Here is a 15591-nt window from a genome sequence, read left to right on the forward strand (position 1 = left end):
TTCGTAAACACAATAAAATAAATTAAATTTTATTTTAAAGTTGGATTAACTTAAATTTATATAAAAGAAATTATATTTTAAAAATAAAAATATTATTTAGGATTCAAAATTAAGATATTTGATCAAGTAGATTGAAAATTATTTCATTAATAAAACTCTATTTTATTATTATATTCTTATTTTGAAGTTAAACTAATTTAAATTTAAAAAATACTCTGACTCGCAAACCCATATATTCTGATCAATCACATTACTTATTACTCCGCAACAAATCTTTAGTTATATATATAACCAAAAATAAAGAATTTAGTTTAATAATAAACCCCCAAAAAAATATTTTCCTCTATTTCATAATTTCTCTCTCTGTTTACTGTGTATATATTTATATATCTATTTGATCTACAAATCTGCAGCGTAAAAGTTGTTTAATGGCGAATATATTGGAGCCAGAGGAATTCGATTTGCCAGGTAAAAACCCATCTGTAGAAGCTCAGAGAAGGTGGAGAGATGCGGTTTCGTTCGTTAGGAATCGACGGCGACGGTTCCGGTATGGTTCGAATCTGGAGAAACGGAAAGAGGCAAAAGAGCTCATGGAAAAAACTAGAGTATGTTATTGATTTTATATACTAATGTTTCTTCTTGTTCGTTGTTTTTGTTTCCATGAAAATACGCCGGAAAATCAAAATGAATCGGAAAAAATCTATGTGTTTTCGTGAAAATATTGCTATAAATTTCGATTTTGAAATCTGTGGAAACAATGTTTAAAACCTCTGATATTTTTTTTATCAGAAAAAAAAAACTAAGCCGGGAAATGAGTTCCGATCATCGATAACCGGAGAAATCAGTTTCTATTTACGCTTTAACTTCTGGTACATTATGTTGATATAGTTGTACGGAAATAATATTAGGTCCTGCTTTATCAGTTTGGTACAATATGCTACAGTACTTGTACATTTCATCGGAAAATATGGAGATATATTTTTTTCCCGATAAATTAGCCGAAAATGATTTCATTTTCATTTTCTGTGTTTTGAAACTTTCTTAGCTTGGGAAGTTAATCTTACATACTCTCGTAAAGCAAAACTTGACAAATAAAATTAAATATTTTAGCAAAAAAAGGAATTATTTTATCTATTTAATAATAGTTATTTTCTATATTATTTTGAAATTATTTATCAATTTTATGAAATAAATAATTATACCCTTAGTTCTTAATTCATCCTGATCGTTGATTATATTTTTCAATACATAACATATATTATATTTAAAAGAGCAATATAATAAAATTATCATTTTATTGTATAAAATATTTAAAATTAATAATGAATAATTATTATTGGACAGAGTAACTTTTATTTGTCAAAAAGTTGGCTTTTTTCTAAAATATAAATAAGTTTGAGTGGGAATATATATGGCAAAGAACTAAAGATCATATGATATCCACCATTAGTTTGTGCTTTACCACTTCCCTATTTGATATTCTTATTATATTACTTATTTCTTTTTCCTCCAATGACATTTTCTTGTTTGACTTTTTAGATGTGATAAAGATATAAAATAAAATTCTTTGTTGATTCTTTGCTGGACCATTTCCCACTTGCACATTTGCTGTTAATATGGAGGACCATGTTTTTTTTTTTTTCCATATAAATATAGACATATATTAGATCTTTCATGTGGTTAAATTTATGCTTAGCATATGGATATAAATTTATAGAAAAAATTATTTAATTCCTTATCTGTCTGTTACCAGATCTCCACCGTCCACATGGTGTCTTATAATTTTTTTTTTATAAAAAATAATAACTTTTTAGATGATGTGTATAAGATTTTAAAATTTACTTTTGCATTTTTTAAAATTAGATGTCCTATTGAAAAGAGCCAAATAGTACTCTGTTTTCGTTTTTCGAAAGTCAAATAATTTAAGTTTGATAAAAAATTTAAGAGTAGAATTTTCAAATTTTTTAAAATGAAATTTATTTATTTATAAATTACGTAAAAAAGTAAGTATTATAACTGGCAACAATTGACAAATCAAAAATATTTAAAAGATATATGAAAAATTTATGATAAAAAATAAATTTATTTAAATCTTAAAATCTGAAAAATGCTACGTAAATTAAGACGGGAGGAGTTTTATTTATGACATCCTGAAAATTACATTTATTAGGAAGTTACAAACAGTTACCATAGAACGTTAAAAACCATAATGCACTAGTTTGTTATAGTTACTTTCGAAGTTATTCTGCTTTTCAAAAACATTAATTTAAATTAAATCCTCCAAAAATACATTAACTTTAAAGAATTCAAACATGTAGCATTTTTTAATAGTTCTGTAGCTAAATAAATGATGATACAACCATTAAAAACCACTAGGTCGGCAAGTCAAACATAATATTTATTTTCTATTGACAAACTATTAACTGCTTTATTTATTATTAGGGACGTTATAAACATTTTCCTGTTTAACATCTTTTGCATTGAGTATTTAGAGGAGACTGAGGCCCTATCTAGTAGACTAGAGCCAAAATATGCGATCCAAAATCTATGATATTATAATATTTATGCCTACCTGTGTTGGCCACTGTTGAGGATAGCTTATTGGCAGTTTATGGGGACCATTTAGAAAATCTAAAGGATCACATTAGTTCAGTGATAAGATAAGTAAAGTTATTATTATTTTTTTTTTTAATATTTCTTTGCTGGCTCCTTTTTGGTTTTGTTTTAAGTATATGTCAGTTGCCACTTGATAGAAGAATATGTTTTTGTGGAGAAGACTTTGTTTCATATTTACCTTGACTGTTTGCCTTCAGGGGTTCATGTTCTCTTTTTCCATTAAAGTTTGTGCTTTGATATTCCTTTAAAGTTGTTAAATTAGCTTGACAAATGCTCATTTCAGTTAGAACAGCATTTAGCAACCAGAAGCTCTGGTTTGAGCAAATCTTGTTGGGTATAATTTTAGTTGGGGCTCTAATGCACGCTGACACCGGGTGGGAAAACAAAAAAAAAAGAATTTAGCAAGCTTCCAAAGTGGTTAGCATTTAGGGAGTGCCACCTCCGAATGAGCTCTGCAACACATGATCTGAATTTAGTTGGCGCTCCAATGTACACTCTAGACACCGGATGGGAAACCAAAAAAAAAAAAAGAATTTAGCAAGCATCCAATGTGGTCAGCATTTAAATCTCCATTCTGCATGTAGGAATGGTCCTAGGCTAATGTTAATTTGTGTTTCTAATACATTACAGAATTGAGATCTTTTAGGTGCCTTCATGATCATAGCACCAGTACAAAGTGGTCAGCAAATGAGTACAAAAGATATCTGTTTTTATGTGCACAAGTACATGCTTACTAATCACCTATGATGCTTAGACTCTTCAAAAATGTCAATAGGTGCGTGTCGGATTCGCCAAAAGTAGTGTATGTTTGGAGAATCCGAGATGATGCAACATCAAAAGTGAAGAGTCTGCGCAACTAAGCTAATTTCTATACTACAACTATATTCTATAGGATTTAAAGAGCCTTTGGGTGAGGGATGGGTCAGTATAATGTATTTTATGTTGTGCCAAAAGAGGCAAAAGTCTAGCTACTGAACACTCACCAAGGAAATTTCCTTGAAACTTCCATTTGACATTGACATTTCTTCTAAGATCATAGGAAGCACTGTGTGGCAATGCAAAATGCCCTTTCCATATTACCAAACATCAATTTGCATGGAGAAAAAAAAAAGCAGTCCATGTCTCATCTCTGGTAGACCTTTGTTTTTATGTGCATAGACACATACTTAAACTATATTATAATAAGCTTTCTCAAGGACTTAAAGAATCTTTGAATGAGGGTTGGGTTATCAATATTGAGATTTAAGAATTCAAAAAACAGTACGGAGTACCTGGTTGTTGATGTAATTCCAAACTCCATAATGGTGAAAGTATAACTAATAAACACGTCGTCAGCAGCGAAATTTCCATGAAACTTCCTTGTGACTGACATCTCTTCTAGCACACTTGGATAGTACTGAAGTACAGAAATAGACAGGTGATAACAACAAATAAATATCTTTTTGGTATTTGTCATCAAATACTAATCTGGCCTGGCCCCATATGCAGTTTTTTGTCTGTTCCACCTAGAACTATGTTGTTTGTGTTGCCTTATCTTTGGTTGCCACATGGAACATCAGTTCCCATTCCACTTCTCTTTTATTTATCTTATAAAAATTCTATCTTCTTGTATAAATAAATAATCTTGTTGCCTGTGACTTTAATTTGTACTCTTTGAAGTGTGCAATATTCCTTTGTCTGGACTATTTTACTTCACCATCTAATCACTTGATACCAAGGGAAGTCTTTGGCTTTATCTTCATTAATCGGTCAATGTAACAAAGCTTTTCAAGAACGTAAAGTAAGAGGAAAGTGAAAACCTTTTTCAGGAAAAACCTTTAAAGAATGCTAAAATCATGAAAACAAAATCTTTTGTTTGAGTTAAATCTAAAATATAAGCAGCCAATCCTGGTGTGGACGTCGTCAAAACTAGAAGTAGGTTATGATATCATGGACAGTCATGTTTAAAAAATACACAGTAGCTAACATGTAAACGTCTTAAGCTTTAAGGAAAGTGCTCAATGAAGTACATGTTATATCTGTAAACTTTTATGCTTTTTTGTAAAAATATACAAAATCTTTGCATACAAAGCTACTACACTTTCTGCAACGAGATGAATCGAAAACCAGGGCATGCATCTTTACAAACAAGGGAAATCAAATAATCATGCTCTTCATGGTAATGTTTAATCAACATAGCACAGCTAAAAAAATATCTTTACTTGGAAAGAATTGAAAGAGAGAAGGAAAAAGATTTGTTCAAAGTAGGTGGTCTTTCCCTATACTGCTGACTTTTCCCCATATGAGTTGCTCTTTTATTTTTAAAAAATATAAGTTGCTGTTCAACTACTTCCATAGCTGATCAGATATTGTGTAGTGTAAAAACCGATGTCCTATGTATCAACTGCTTCCAACATAAGCAGCAATTTGAAACTAAGATAATGTTTCTCTTTCTCAAGTTTTCATGTGTAAAAATAGTGGCTTCTAGCAGCCATGTAAAGCATGAAACATTGAGGTATGTTAATTTTCCAAATTTGTCTCCAAGGCCAGTTAGAGGTCTGTGGTCATGTTCATTAGTTATTTTTTTGTTACCGGTATGCAGTGTTTTAGCTCAATCTCAAATATCTTGAATTTAAAAAGGGAGTTAGTTGAACGATCATTTGATTAATTCTAGAAAGTTAGAACCCGAATCATTTGCTTCTCAAATACTGTGTTTGAGTCCCCTAACCAGAGTCGTCTTGTGACACTAAGATGTTTTAGTTTTCTGCTTCTTTATTTGCTTTTGGTTATGTTGTCTCATCATGGAACTAGTATATAACCAGAAAACATAGGTTTGATTATGGATTTTGTTAACCATAGTATGGAGGACTTTGTTGCTGACTATTATAACTTCTATAATCTTGTATACTGAGTCAAGCTACACTTTTTACCACATGCAATTTCCAGGAAAAAATTCGAGTTGGTTTCATGGCTTATATGGCAGCACTCAAGTTTATTGATGGTATAATTTGCTCAGACCTTAAGTTTTCCGTTTAACTTATTACAACATACTCGTCTGCCAACTTCTTTCTTCTTTTTCTCATTTAAATATATATATATATATATATTTTTTTTTTAAATTTTTTTTTATTTTTTTTACAGCTGGTGATCACGGTAGGTCATCCGACCAGGTTAGTAATGATATAGGAGCTGAACTAGCAAAAGACTTGCCAGAAGAAGCTCGAGAAGCTGGTTTTGGAATCAACCCAGATAAACTTGCATCTATAGTTGGTTCCTATGATATAAAAACCTTAAAGAAACTTGGAGGTGTTGAAGGGCTTGCAGGTAAGTTGAGAGTCTCATCAAATGAAGGAGTCAAATCGAGTGATGTATCTGTCAGACAAAATATATATGGATCAAACAAATTTACTGAGAAACCGTTTAAAAGTTTTTGGACATTTGTGTGGGAGGCTCTGCATGATTTAACTCTCATCATATTGATAGTTTGTGCTGTTGTTTCTATTGGTGTGGGACTTGCTACTGAAGGGTGGCCGAAAGGAACATATGATGGTTTAGGAATTCTACTCAGTATAGTATTGGTAGTCATGGTTACTGCAATTAGTGACTATAGACAGTCGTTGCAGTTCAGAGATTTGGACAAAGAGAAGAAAAAAATATCTATCCAGGTCACGAGAGATGGATCAAGGCAGAAGGTTTCCATTTATGACTTGGTAGTCGGTGATGTAGTTCACTTATCTATTGGAGATCTGGTTCCAGCTGATGGAATATTCATATCAGGATACAGCTTGCTAATTGATCAATCGAGCTTGTCTGGTGAGAGTGTACCAGTAAGCATATCTGAGAAAAGACCTTTTCTTCTATCGGGAACCAAAGTACAAGACGGTTCAGCTAAGATGCTAGTGACCACTGTTGGTATGAGAACTGAATGGGGTAAGCTGATGGAAACTCTTAGCGAGGGAGGAGAAGATGAAACTCCTCTGCAAGTCAAACTGAATGGTGTTGCCACTATTATTGGAAAGATAGGACTCGGATTTGCTGTGGTGACATTTCTTGTATTAATAGTAAGATTTCTGGTGAATAAAGCTACCCACCATGAAATCACACAATGGTCCTCCAGTGATGCATTAACTCTTCTAAATTACTTTGCCACTGCTGTAACTATAATCGTTGTTGCAGTTCCAGAAGGATTACCTCTGGCTGTCACATTAAGCCTTGCATTTGCGATGAAAAAGTTGATGGATAATAAAGCACTGGTGAGACATCTTTCTGCTTGTGAGACAATGGGTTCAGCTACTTGCATCTGCACCGATAAGACAGGAACACTAACAACAAACCATATGGTAGTAGATAAAATATGGATTTGCGAAAAGGCTAAAAGGGTAGAAAATGGCGGATCCGCAGATGCAATAACAGATTTATCAGAAAGTGCTCAGGACTTACTATTGCAGGCAATATTTCATAATACAGCAGCTGAGGTGGTTAAAGACAAGTATGGAAAGAAATCTGTTCTGGGTTCACCTACAGAATCTGCAATATTAGATTATGGATTACTTCTTGGTGATATTGATGATAAAAAAAAGGATTGTAAATTGCTGAAGGTTGAACCTTTCAATTCAGCAAAGAAAAGAATGTCAGTGCTTGTTTCTCTTCCTGATAGCAACACCCGTGCATTCTGCAAGGGTGCATCTGAGATAGTCTTAAAAATGTGTGACAGGTTTATTGATTGTAATGGTGAAATTGCTGATATGTCGGAAGAACAGGCTACAAATATCACGAATGTCATCAATGAGTTTGCTAGTGAAGCCTTGCGTACACTTTGCTTGGCTTTCAAGGACGTTGGAGATGGTTATAATATTCCTGATAGTGGCTATACATTGGTTGCAGTAGTTGGAATCAAAGATCCAGTTCGTCCTGGTGTTAAAGAGGCAGTTAAATCTTGTTTAGCTGCGGGAATTACTGTAAGGATGGTCACAGGGGACAATATCCACACGGCCAAAGCCATTGCCAAGGAATGTGGTATACTAACTGATGATGGTTTGGCCATTGAAGGCCCAGAATTCCGCAACAAAAGTCCTGATGAAATGAGGCAAATAATTCCTAGAATTCAGGTATGCATTTGATTGTTTTGTATCATCCATCTAGAGCCTTGTGACTCGAATACATTTTGCTGAAAATGTTTATATATTGAATGCAGGTTATGGCTCGATCATCCCCTACTGACAAGCACGTGCTGGTAAAGAATTTGAGAGGCATGTTTAAAGAAGTTGTTGCAGTTACTGGTGATGGCACAAATGATGCCCCTGCCTTGCATGAGTCAGATATTGGACTTGCTATGGGTATAGCAGGAACAGAGGTTTGTAACCATTTTATTCTTGCAAGCTCCAATCGGCAGTTTTTTTCTTTTCAGTTCTGATATATGGTCAAAAATTTCTTACTAATTGCAGTCTTCGTTATAGCTTATATCAAATATTTGTGATGCATCGTCGATGCCTGAAGTTGCCCGTGTGAACATTTCTTTTCATCTTTCTTTTCAATTACTCAAACATTTAATATAGCATTCAGAAGACATTGACTTCCAACGTATAAGTAAACCTCATTTTCCTGTTTTGATGAGTTTAATAGCATTTGCTAACTGTGTCCCTACATATTTTTGCATCTTCGTTTCTCTTTAAAAAGTTTTACATGTTTGTAGCAATAATATCCATTCAGCTCCAGCATGAGCTAATCTTCACTTTTTTTTTTCAAAACGACATTGCAGGTTGCGAAAGAAAGTGCTGATATTGTAGTGCTAGATGACAACTTTAGCACAATTGTGAATGTGGCTAAATGGGGCCGTTCTGTATATATAAACATTCAAAAATTCGTGCAATTCCAGTTGACTGTCAATGTTGTGGCTTTGATGATCAATTTTATTTCTGCATGCGCCTCAGGTGTTTATTGCTTTGATTGAGTTCATTCATTTTCTGCTACTGATCTCTTTAATCAACGAATCAACACTCACAGAAAGTGAGAGAGAGTTCATTAGTCGTGATAGCAATAGGAGTATTAGACTCTGACAATACTTATCTTCTGCAACAACTTTCAGGATCTGCTCCTCTTACTGCCGTTCAGCTTCTTTGGGTCAACCTTATCATGGATACTTTAGGTGCACTCGCACTGGCCACTGAACCACCTCATGACGGACTAATGAGTAGGCCTCCTATTGGAAGGGATGTAAGTTTCATTACAAAGACAATGTGGAGAAATATATTTGGGCACAGTATCTACCAGCTGGCTGTACTGTTAGCCTTCAACTTCGCGGGGAAGCAGATTTTGGGACTTGAAGGTTCAGATTCTACAATGGTTCTGAATACTTTCATTTTCAACACTTTTGTGTTTTGTCAGGTATGCCTTTTAAATTCAGTTTATTATCTTGGCAGCTTTTGTTTTGTGCATCACACTATGTACCTATCGACTCTCACAGAGTCAAAGTCCTTTTTGGTTCATTCTTTGTACTCTGTGCTATCACTAACCAGTTGGTGCTTTTGTCGGTGGTGGTTCCATGCAGGTTTTCAATGAAATAAACAGCCGTGACATGGAGAAGATAAACATTTTCCGTGGCATTTTTGGCAGCTGGATTTTCATAGGTGTCATGGTTGCTACAGTTGTTTTCCAAGTTATCATCGTTGAGTTCTTAGGCACTTTTGCCAGTACTACACCACTTAGCTGGCAACTATGGCTGCTCAGTGTCTCAATTGGTGCTGTAAGCTTGATCGTTGCTGTCATTTTGAAGTTGATCCCAGTGGAAAAGGAAACTCCTAAGCACCATGATGGTTATGATCTGCTCCCAGGTGGTCCAGAACTTGCCTAAGAGTGAGGTAATCAAATGCAATAGAGAATGTCTTGCTTGGAAAAAAGTTCATTTTCGATTACTACTAGGACTTTTTGAGGTAAGAAGGAATTAAAACAAATGGAGAGAAAATACAAAATGCAGACTAAAAAACAGCTAATTTCACCATCTAACCACCAAGTTGCACTTGAAATTTCTTTGTCGATTCTCGTCTTTCTTTCTGAACAGGTGTTTGATGGAAAAGCTCTTTTTCTTTCTTTTTGGTTTGTGAAGAGAATATTCCTGATAAGACCAGATTTTGAAACTTTAGCTTTCGTTACTGAATGCTCTGCAAGTGTTTACAAGATGGAACAACTGATATCTGAGGAATGTCCAAACCTCATAATAACCTTTGGCTTACTGAGAGACTCGTGTTGGTTGATCTTTCGATATGTCATAGATTTACTGTTATATTTTTACAAACTTTTACTCAATTTGAACTTTTGTTTGCCTTGTTCATTGTTCATCTCCAAGCTTTCTCTAATACATTATTACTTTGTTATTCCACTTAATCTTCTTTTTCTTTATTTTGGTTCAACTATCTGATTTTTTCCCTTCTTGAGGCTTGAATAACTTGAGATTCAATATGGTTGGAATGCATTTCCCTTCGTTTACCTACTATAAATGTTCGTTTTTGTTGAACTTCATATTGCATGAAACTTCGTTTTTCAATATTTGGTACTATTGAAAAAAATTAATGTGGAATCATGCTAAATAGGCTCTTCTACAAAGGGTGTTTTACACTCCTTATTGAAATGTTATTCATTATAATAACTCGAATCCGAAATGTCTGGATGACTGAGATATCTCAATTGTCATCTAAGTCCTTGTAGAGTTCAAGACATGTTTATATATGTTGAAATTGCATGTTATCTTCACATCCACGTATTTGTTTTCCCACCAAAAACCATTCCCAATTTCTTTTTTTTTTTTTTGGGTTTAACACCTAGTGTTTGGAGCTTGCATTGGAGCCTCAACTAAATTGGGATTGCGCTCTGCAGGCCCATTCGGAGGTGGCGCTCTCAACACGATTTTCTCCGTACTCAGGGCTTGAACATGAGACCTCTGGTTAAGAATAGAGCAGTCCCACCAATGCTATCACAACCGTAGTTAACAAAATTGTTCTGATAACACCTTCACAGGTTCGTACTATGCCACATGCAAAATCTTGATATTTGAGTGGAGAAAGATAGAGATAGGGGCCCATTCTCCGCCGAGTTTCAGACTGTGCACCACTGGTTTTCGAGAATTTCTCAAAAAAAACTTAGTTTTAGTTTCACATGTCAAGACATCATCATCAAAGTTTACTTCAATCATTCAAAGCACAAATGCAAGCCTAGAAATCTCGTCATAGATAGAAAATTTTGAGTAAATGGAAATATAACATAGCACAAACGCAACAGGATGGCGAATAAGACATTAAATTACTTTTAATATATCAACATCAGAGTCAGATATAGATGCATACATCCTATCGTCTCGATGTAAAGAATACAAGTAATGAACGGGAACATTTCTCGGCCTGAACTACTAGAACTGAATAGTTTCTCTATATATTCATCGTCTAAAACAACTATTTTTATCAGCTGCCCCTTTTTTTCTATTTCCTCTCTGTGTATGTCTATGTGCTACAACCTACAACGTAGCAGTGAAATCCGTTTTATCTTCAGTCTACAATATATGTCTCTAAACTTAAAGAAAACAAAAGTATGGGGCTTCGTTGGAGAAGAAACAAAGGCCGAATCTCACAGCTCATTTGTGTCTTCTTTTGGCTTCTCCGTAAGCAACAACCCCCATCACAGTCAATGTATAGCCCGCAATTCCAGTAAAAGTTACAGGGTTTCGGAAAAGAAGTATCGATATAACAACAGCCACAGCACCTTTAGCGTTTCCTAGGACCTACAGAAGTAGACAGAGTATGAAGATGTTTAGAACGAGTCAAAAACAATAGATATCACGACATAATGTGAAATTGCATGAGTAAATTTCTGAGAAACAACTAGCTTCTTGTGCTAGAACTATTTCAAAAAATTAATCTGGGTTACATAATATTAAAACTCGTGTTTTATTGTATACGTAACAATATACAAAAATATCATCCCTTATATATGAATGTTAGTAATAAAGTTCATCAAATAATTGTTGTCAGTCATACACATTTGTCATCTATGTTGGCTCGGACTCTTCAAAATTACGGACAGGTGTGTGCTGGATCCTCCAAAAGTAGTGTATTTTTGGAAGATCTGACACGGGCGCAACAATATTTTTGCAGATGCTGAGCGACATAGGTTTGTCATATACATTTATCATGCTACCATGTTCTCTTTCAAATTTTAAGCACAAAATAAACTTCAGTATGTGTCTGTTTAGCATTGAAAAACATTATATCATTTTTATATTTTATTTTCCATAACCGTGGTATATTGGCCAACTTGCATGCACCTCGATAAATTCCATGGGATACATGTCACATTCCATTAGCAGGAGGTACTAGGTAACTCTATCCATCAAGGCTAGGACATATACAAAGATATCACCTAGTGCTTTTTTTGTTTCCATTGGGATTTGAACCGAGAATTCATGGTTCTCAATTCACCTCATTGACCACTAAGCCACACCCTAGAGTGCGAAAAATACATCGTATCATTTATGGAACGAACGAGGAGGAGAAGAAGTAGAGAGAAAAACCTGGAGTGTCAATGCACTGGTATGCTTTGTCACCAAAAAGTTCAACAAATTGGCTCCATATGCCATTGCAGAATTGACCAAAATAAGTAGGCCAAGGTATCTATGTTCCGTTGCAAGTGTTGCAGTGACAGCTATCACATTGGGCTCCATTATGATTGCCGCGGGCATTAAAACTAGAACAGCAATTGGTGACATGTAAAGCAGCAGGTTCATGGAGTTCAATTTTTCCCTGATAAGAGAAGGCAGGTTAGAAAGAGCTGTTAAAAAGTATCAGTAAAACAAATGAATGAGAAATAACTTTTGAAATCCCGAGGGCCAGTAGTGCATAGTTTGAAATTGGTGGATAATAGGTTCGGTCTTCTACCCTACTCCACTTAAATGTCAGGCTTATTTCTAAGACAGGGCTCTAACCTGTGACGTGCGCCTTACTTAATAAACATATACTATACACACTACACACTGCACTCTTACCACAAGACCTACGTCCTAGAGGCTCTTCAATACCATCACAATTGAAACAAAAAAATGTCAAAACTTGAAGAAGCAACCAACCCCAATCGGATTATTCAAATGTTGGATTATATTTCTAGTATTATCAACCAACCCCAACCGGAAACACAAAAGAACGGGCAGTGCTGAAACAAGCAAATGACATATACGAGAAGAAAAAAGAACGCTACTCCTGTCATTCTATTCCAAAGAGAAAAATTGAAATAGATGTTCAAAAAACCAAAATGCTTACCCTTCAGAGGAAAGAAGAACACCTTGAAGAACAGACTTAAACGCACGTGCAGCAGTTGCACCTATACACATAATGAATCCATAAAGGTGGAAATTAGGTTCCCCCTGCCATCAATCGACTACTCGTCAGTACATCATTAATAGAATCTGAACATGTACTTAAGTTGCTTATAAGGAGGTATATTAAGTACTTTCCAGATTTTGAACTCACAAAAGCAATTTTTTCGTTTTCCACCATAGGTAGACTTAGAAGATCAAATCAACACTTCACCATAATGGAAAAAATTGGACCAAAATCTAAAGCAGAGTAAGTACTTGTGTGCAACCATTACAGTGATACAATATTTTACTTCTCCTCTAGTGGGCATATATTTGGACCACTAGCTGTTAAAACTATATTGCAGCTTCAGGAAGCTAACCTTTTTTTTTTTCAACTGAAGTTACAGCGAAATGAATACATGACACATCTTTAGCTTATTAAGGACATGATTCTTAGATAGAAAGGTTTGAAGGTCGAGGAAAAGGGCAGCAGACTAGCAGGTAGCTGTCTGTTGTAGTACTTTCCCGAGGGAGAGGCAGTGAGCTAACTTCCTTTTCTTAACTTCTAATTATTCCAAATGTTAAACAACTGTAGATATCTCAAGATACTAAAAATCACAGAAAATAAGATATAGATTTCTTTCTTCAGAAAAATTAAATCACAAGTCACAATTAGATCAAACAAAAGAAAGCACGTCCATGTCGGGTCCTTCAAAAGTAATGCATTTTTGGAGGATCCAACACAAGCGCGACAACATTTTTGGGAGAGTCCGAGCAACATAGCCCGACAAAACAAACAAAAAAATTGAGAATTGATCCAAAACTAAAGATTGATTCTTTTTGAAGTAAAAGATTGGAATTTTCTATCATCTTTAATTAAAGGTCTCCTGAGGAAAAAAATCATGTTAAATACACAACACAAATCCGAAATAGTCAGAGCTCCCAAAAGCTAAATCACAACAACAATAGCATGCCTAATAAAATCACACATGTGGGGTCTGGGGAGGGTAGAGTGTACCCACACCTTATCCTACTACCGGTAAAAAGGTTATTTCCGAAAGATCCTGGCACAGGTAACACATATAAAAGGAGAAAAAAAACACAAAAGTAATGAATATATCACAAATTAACCTAAATACAAAGATCAACAATTGAATGAAAAGTAGTAAAACATACCCCGCTTGCAATGATAACACCAGCAACAACAGGAACAAGACAACCATAGGTAAGCCAAGCTTCCCTCTTCATGGTGATGATATAAGCAAACAATGCAGTGAAAAAGGGCGTGGTAGCACCCACAGCTTGATTGAATGAAACAGGTAAATACCTTAAAGAAATATTACCACCAACAACAGACCCACAAAACACAAGGCTAAGTGTAGAAATTCTCAAAAATTGAGATCTTGATTTTATCCTTTGAAAAGGTACAATCTTTAAGAAAACAATTGAAACATAGCTAAGAATAGCACAAGCAGACATATGACACATAGTAAGGAAGATTGGGAAAGAGAAACCATAATTAGAAAGTAATAATTTGTTGAGAAGAAGAACACCAATGTTGGAAGAATACCAGAAAATGATGAGTGAGGTAATAAAAAGAGCTTGTTTTTCTGATTGTGGTGTGGACATGGTGGAAATGGGTTGTTGTTAGATTTTGGATTAAGGAAGAGAGGAAGGGTTCATTCATTCATTCATGGAAACTTTGATTTTTGTGTGTGTGTTTCTTGATTCAATTTTGTGTGTAAAAGGGATGGCTTTGGTTTGATTTGTGTTTTTTTTGTGTGTTTGGGAACTTTTGTAGGGAGGTGTGTAGTTATAGTGTTTCTTTTCTTTCTTCTCTCCCTTTAGATCATAAGGTTCGTTTGGTACGAAGGATAAAAAAAAATAAATTTGAAATTCGTTTTAGAATGAATTTATTTTATGTTTGATTGGAATGAAATTGAAACATAATTTATTTTGAAATTATTTTGTTATTTTTATTTTATAATAAGAATGTGATTTAAAAAAATTGAGATAACTTTATTTCTTAACTAAACGAATCCTTCAGACGTGTTGGTCATAATAATAAACATTTTGCGAGTTAGTAATGCGCATTTGGAATTTTGAATATTTATTTTGTTTTTGTAAACATTATCAGTCTCTTATTTAATTTAATCTTGATTTTACGTTAAATATTCTTTATAAATTTTCTTATAAAACTATATTAAATATATCGTTATTATGATACCACATTAATAAATATACTTTATAGTTCCTTTGTTATCCTTTTATATATGTGTAGTGTGATTTTTCGACGCTTTTCTAATTCTATTTTGGTTGAGAATAGTATTTGGCTAACTTGTATATATTTCGATATAGGAAAAGAGTCTAGTATAAATTGAAATTATAAATTCGATAAAATTTAATATTTTTTTAGCACGATTTTTGTATTTGTGTTAAAACTCGTTTGTGCACATTATGCAAAAAAAAAAAAAGTTTTAGTGATTTAAAATTCATAACTCATAAGCTAAAATCATCATCTCTATTTCTATTATTCTATCGAGCTATTATTTTTTCCATCAATACAAATATATTATAGTTTTGTCATTCAAAACTATATGATATATTTTACATATAAATTATCACATATAAATCTTGTTTTATGAAAAACATGTCACCAT

At 34.0% G+C, this 15591-nt stretch overlaps 2 protein-coding genes across 5 annotated transcripts; one reads left to right on the plus strand and one right to left on the minus strand.

Moving 5' to 3' along the window:
* Positions 1–295: 295 nt before the first annotated feature.
* Positions 296–10792, plus strand: LOC107017603 (putative calcium-transporting ATPase 11, plasma membrane-type). 4 transcript variants are annotated; one of them, XM_015217776.2, is made up of 8 exons: positions 429–605; positions 5542–5596; positions 5737–7703; positions 7790–7948; positions 8354–8525; positions 8681–8979; positions 9143–9452; positions 10465–10792. In XM_015217776.2, exons 1-7 carry the CDS (start codon positions 429–431, stop codon positions 9443–9445), a joined length of 3132 nt encoding a protein of 1043 aa, XP_015073262.1. In that variant the 3' UTR covers positions 9446–9452; positions 10465–10792. The 4 variants fall into 4 exon arrangements, with proteins under 4 accessions (XP_015073261.1, XP_015073262.1, XP_015073259.1 ...); XM_015217773.2 differs by lacking the exon at positions 10465–10792 and adding an exon at positions 9653–9975; XM_015217774.2 differs by lacking the exon at positions 10465–10792 and adding an exon at positions 9698–9975.
* Positions 10793–10871: 79 nt separating this feature from the next.
* LOC107017605 (UDP-URONIC ACID TRANSPORTER 1-like) lies at positions 10872–14756 on the minus strand. The gene is made up of 4 exons (XM_015217777.2): positions 14108–14756; positions 12894–12997; positions 12152–12380; positions 10872–11362 (listed from the first exon to the last, which is right to left on the minus strand). The coding sequence occupies exons 1-4, from the start codon at positions 14558–14560 to the stop codon at positions 11216–11218; spliced, it is 933 nt and encodes a 310-aa protein (XP_015073263.1). The 5' UTR covers positions 14561–14756; the 3' UTR covers positions 10872–11215.
* Between the last annotated feature and the right edge of the window lie 835 nt (positions 14757–15591).

Source organism: Solanum pennellii, chromosome 4 (assembly GCF_001406875.1).
Source record: "Solanum pennellii chromosome 4, SPENNV200".
Classification (NCBI taxonomy): domain Eukaryota; kingdom Viridiplantae; phylum Streptophyta; class Magnoliopsida; order Solanales; family Solanaceae; genus Solanum; species Solanum pennellii.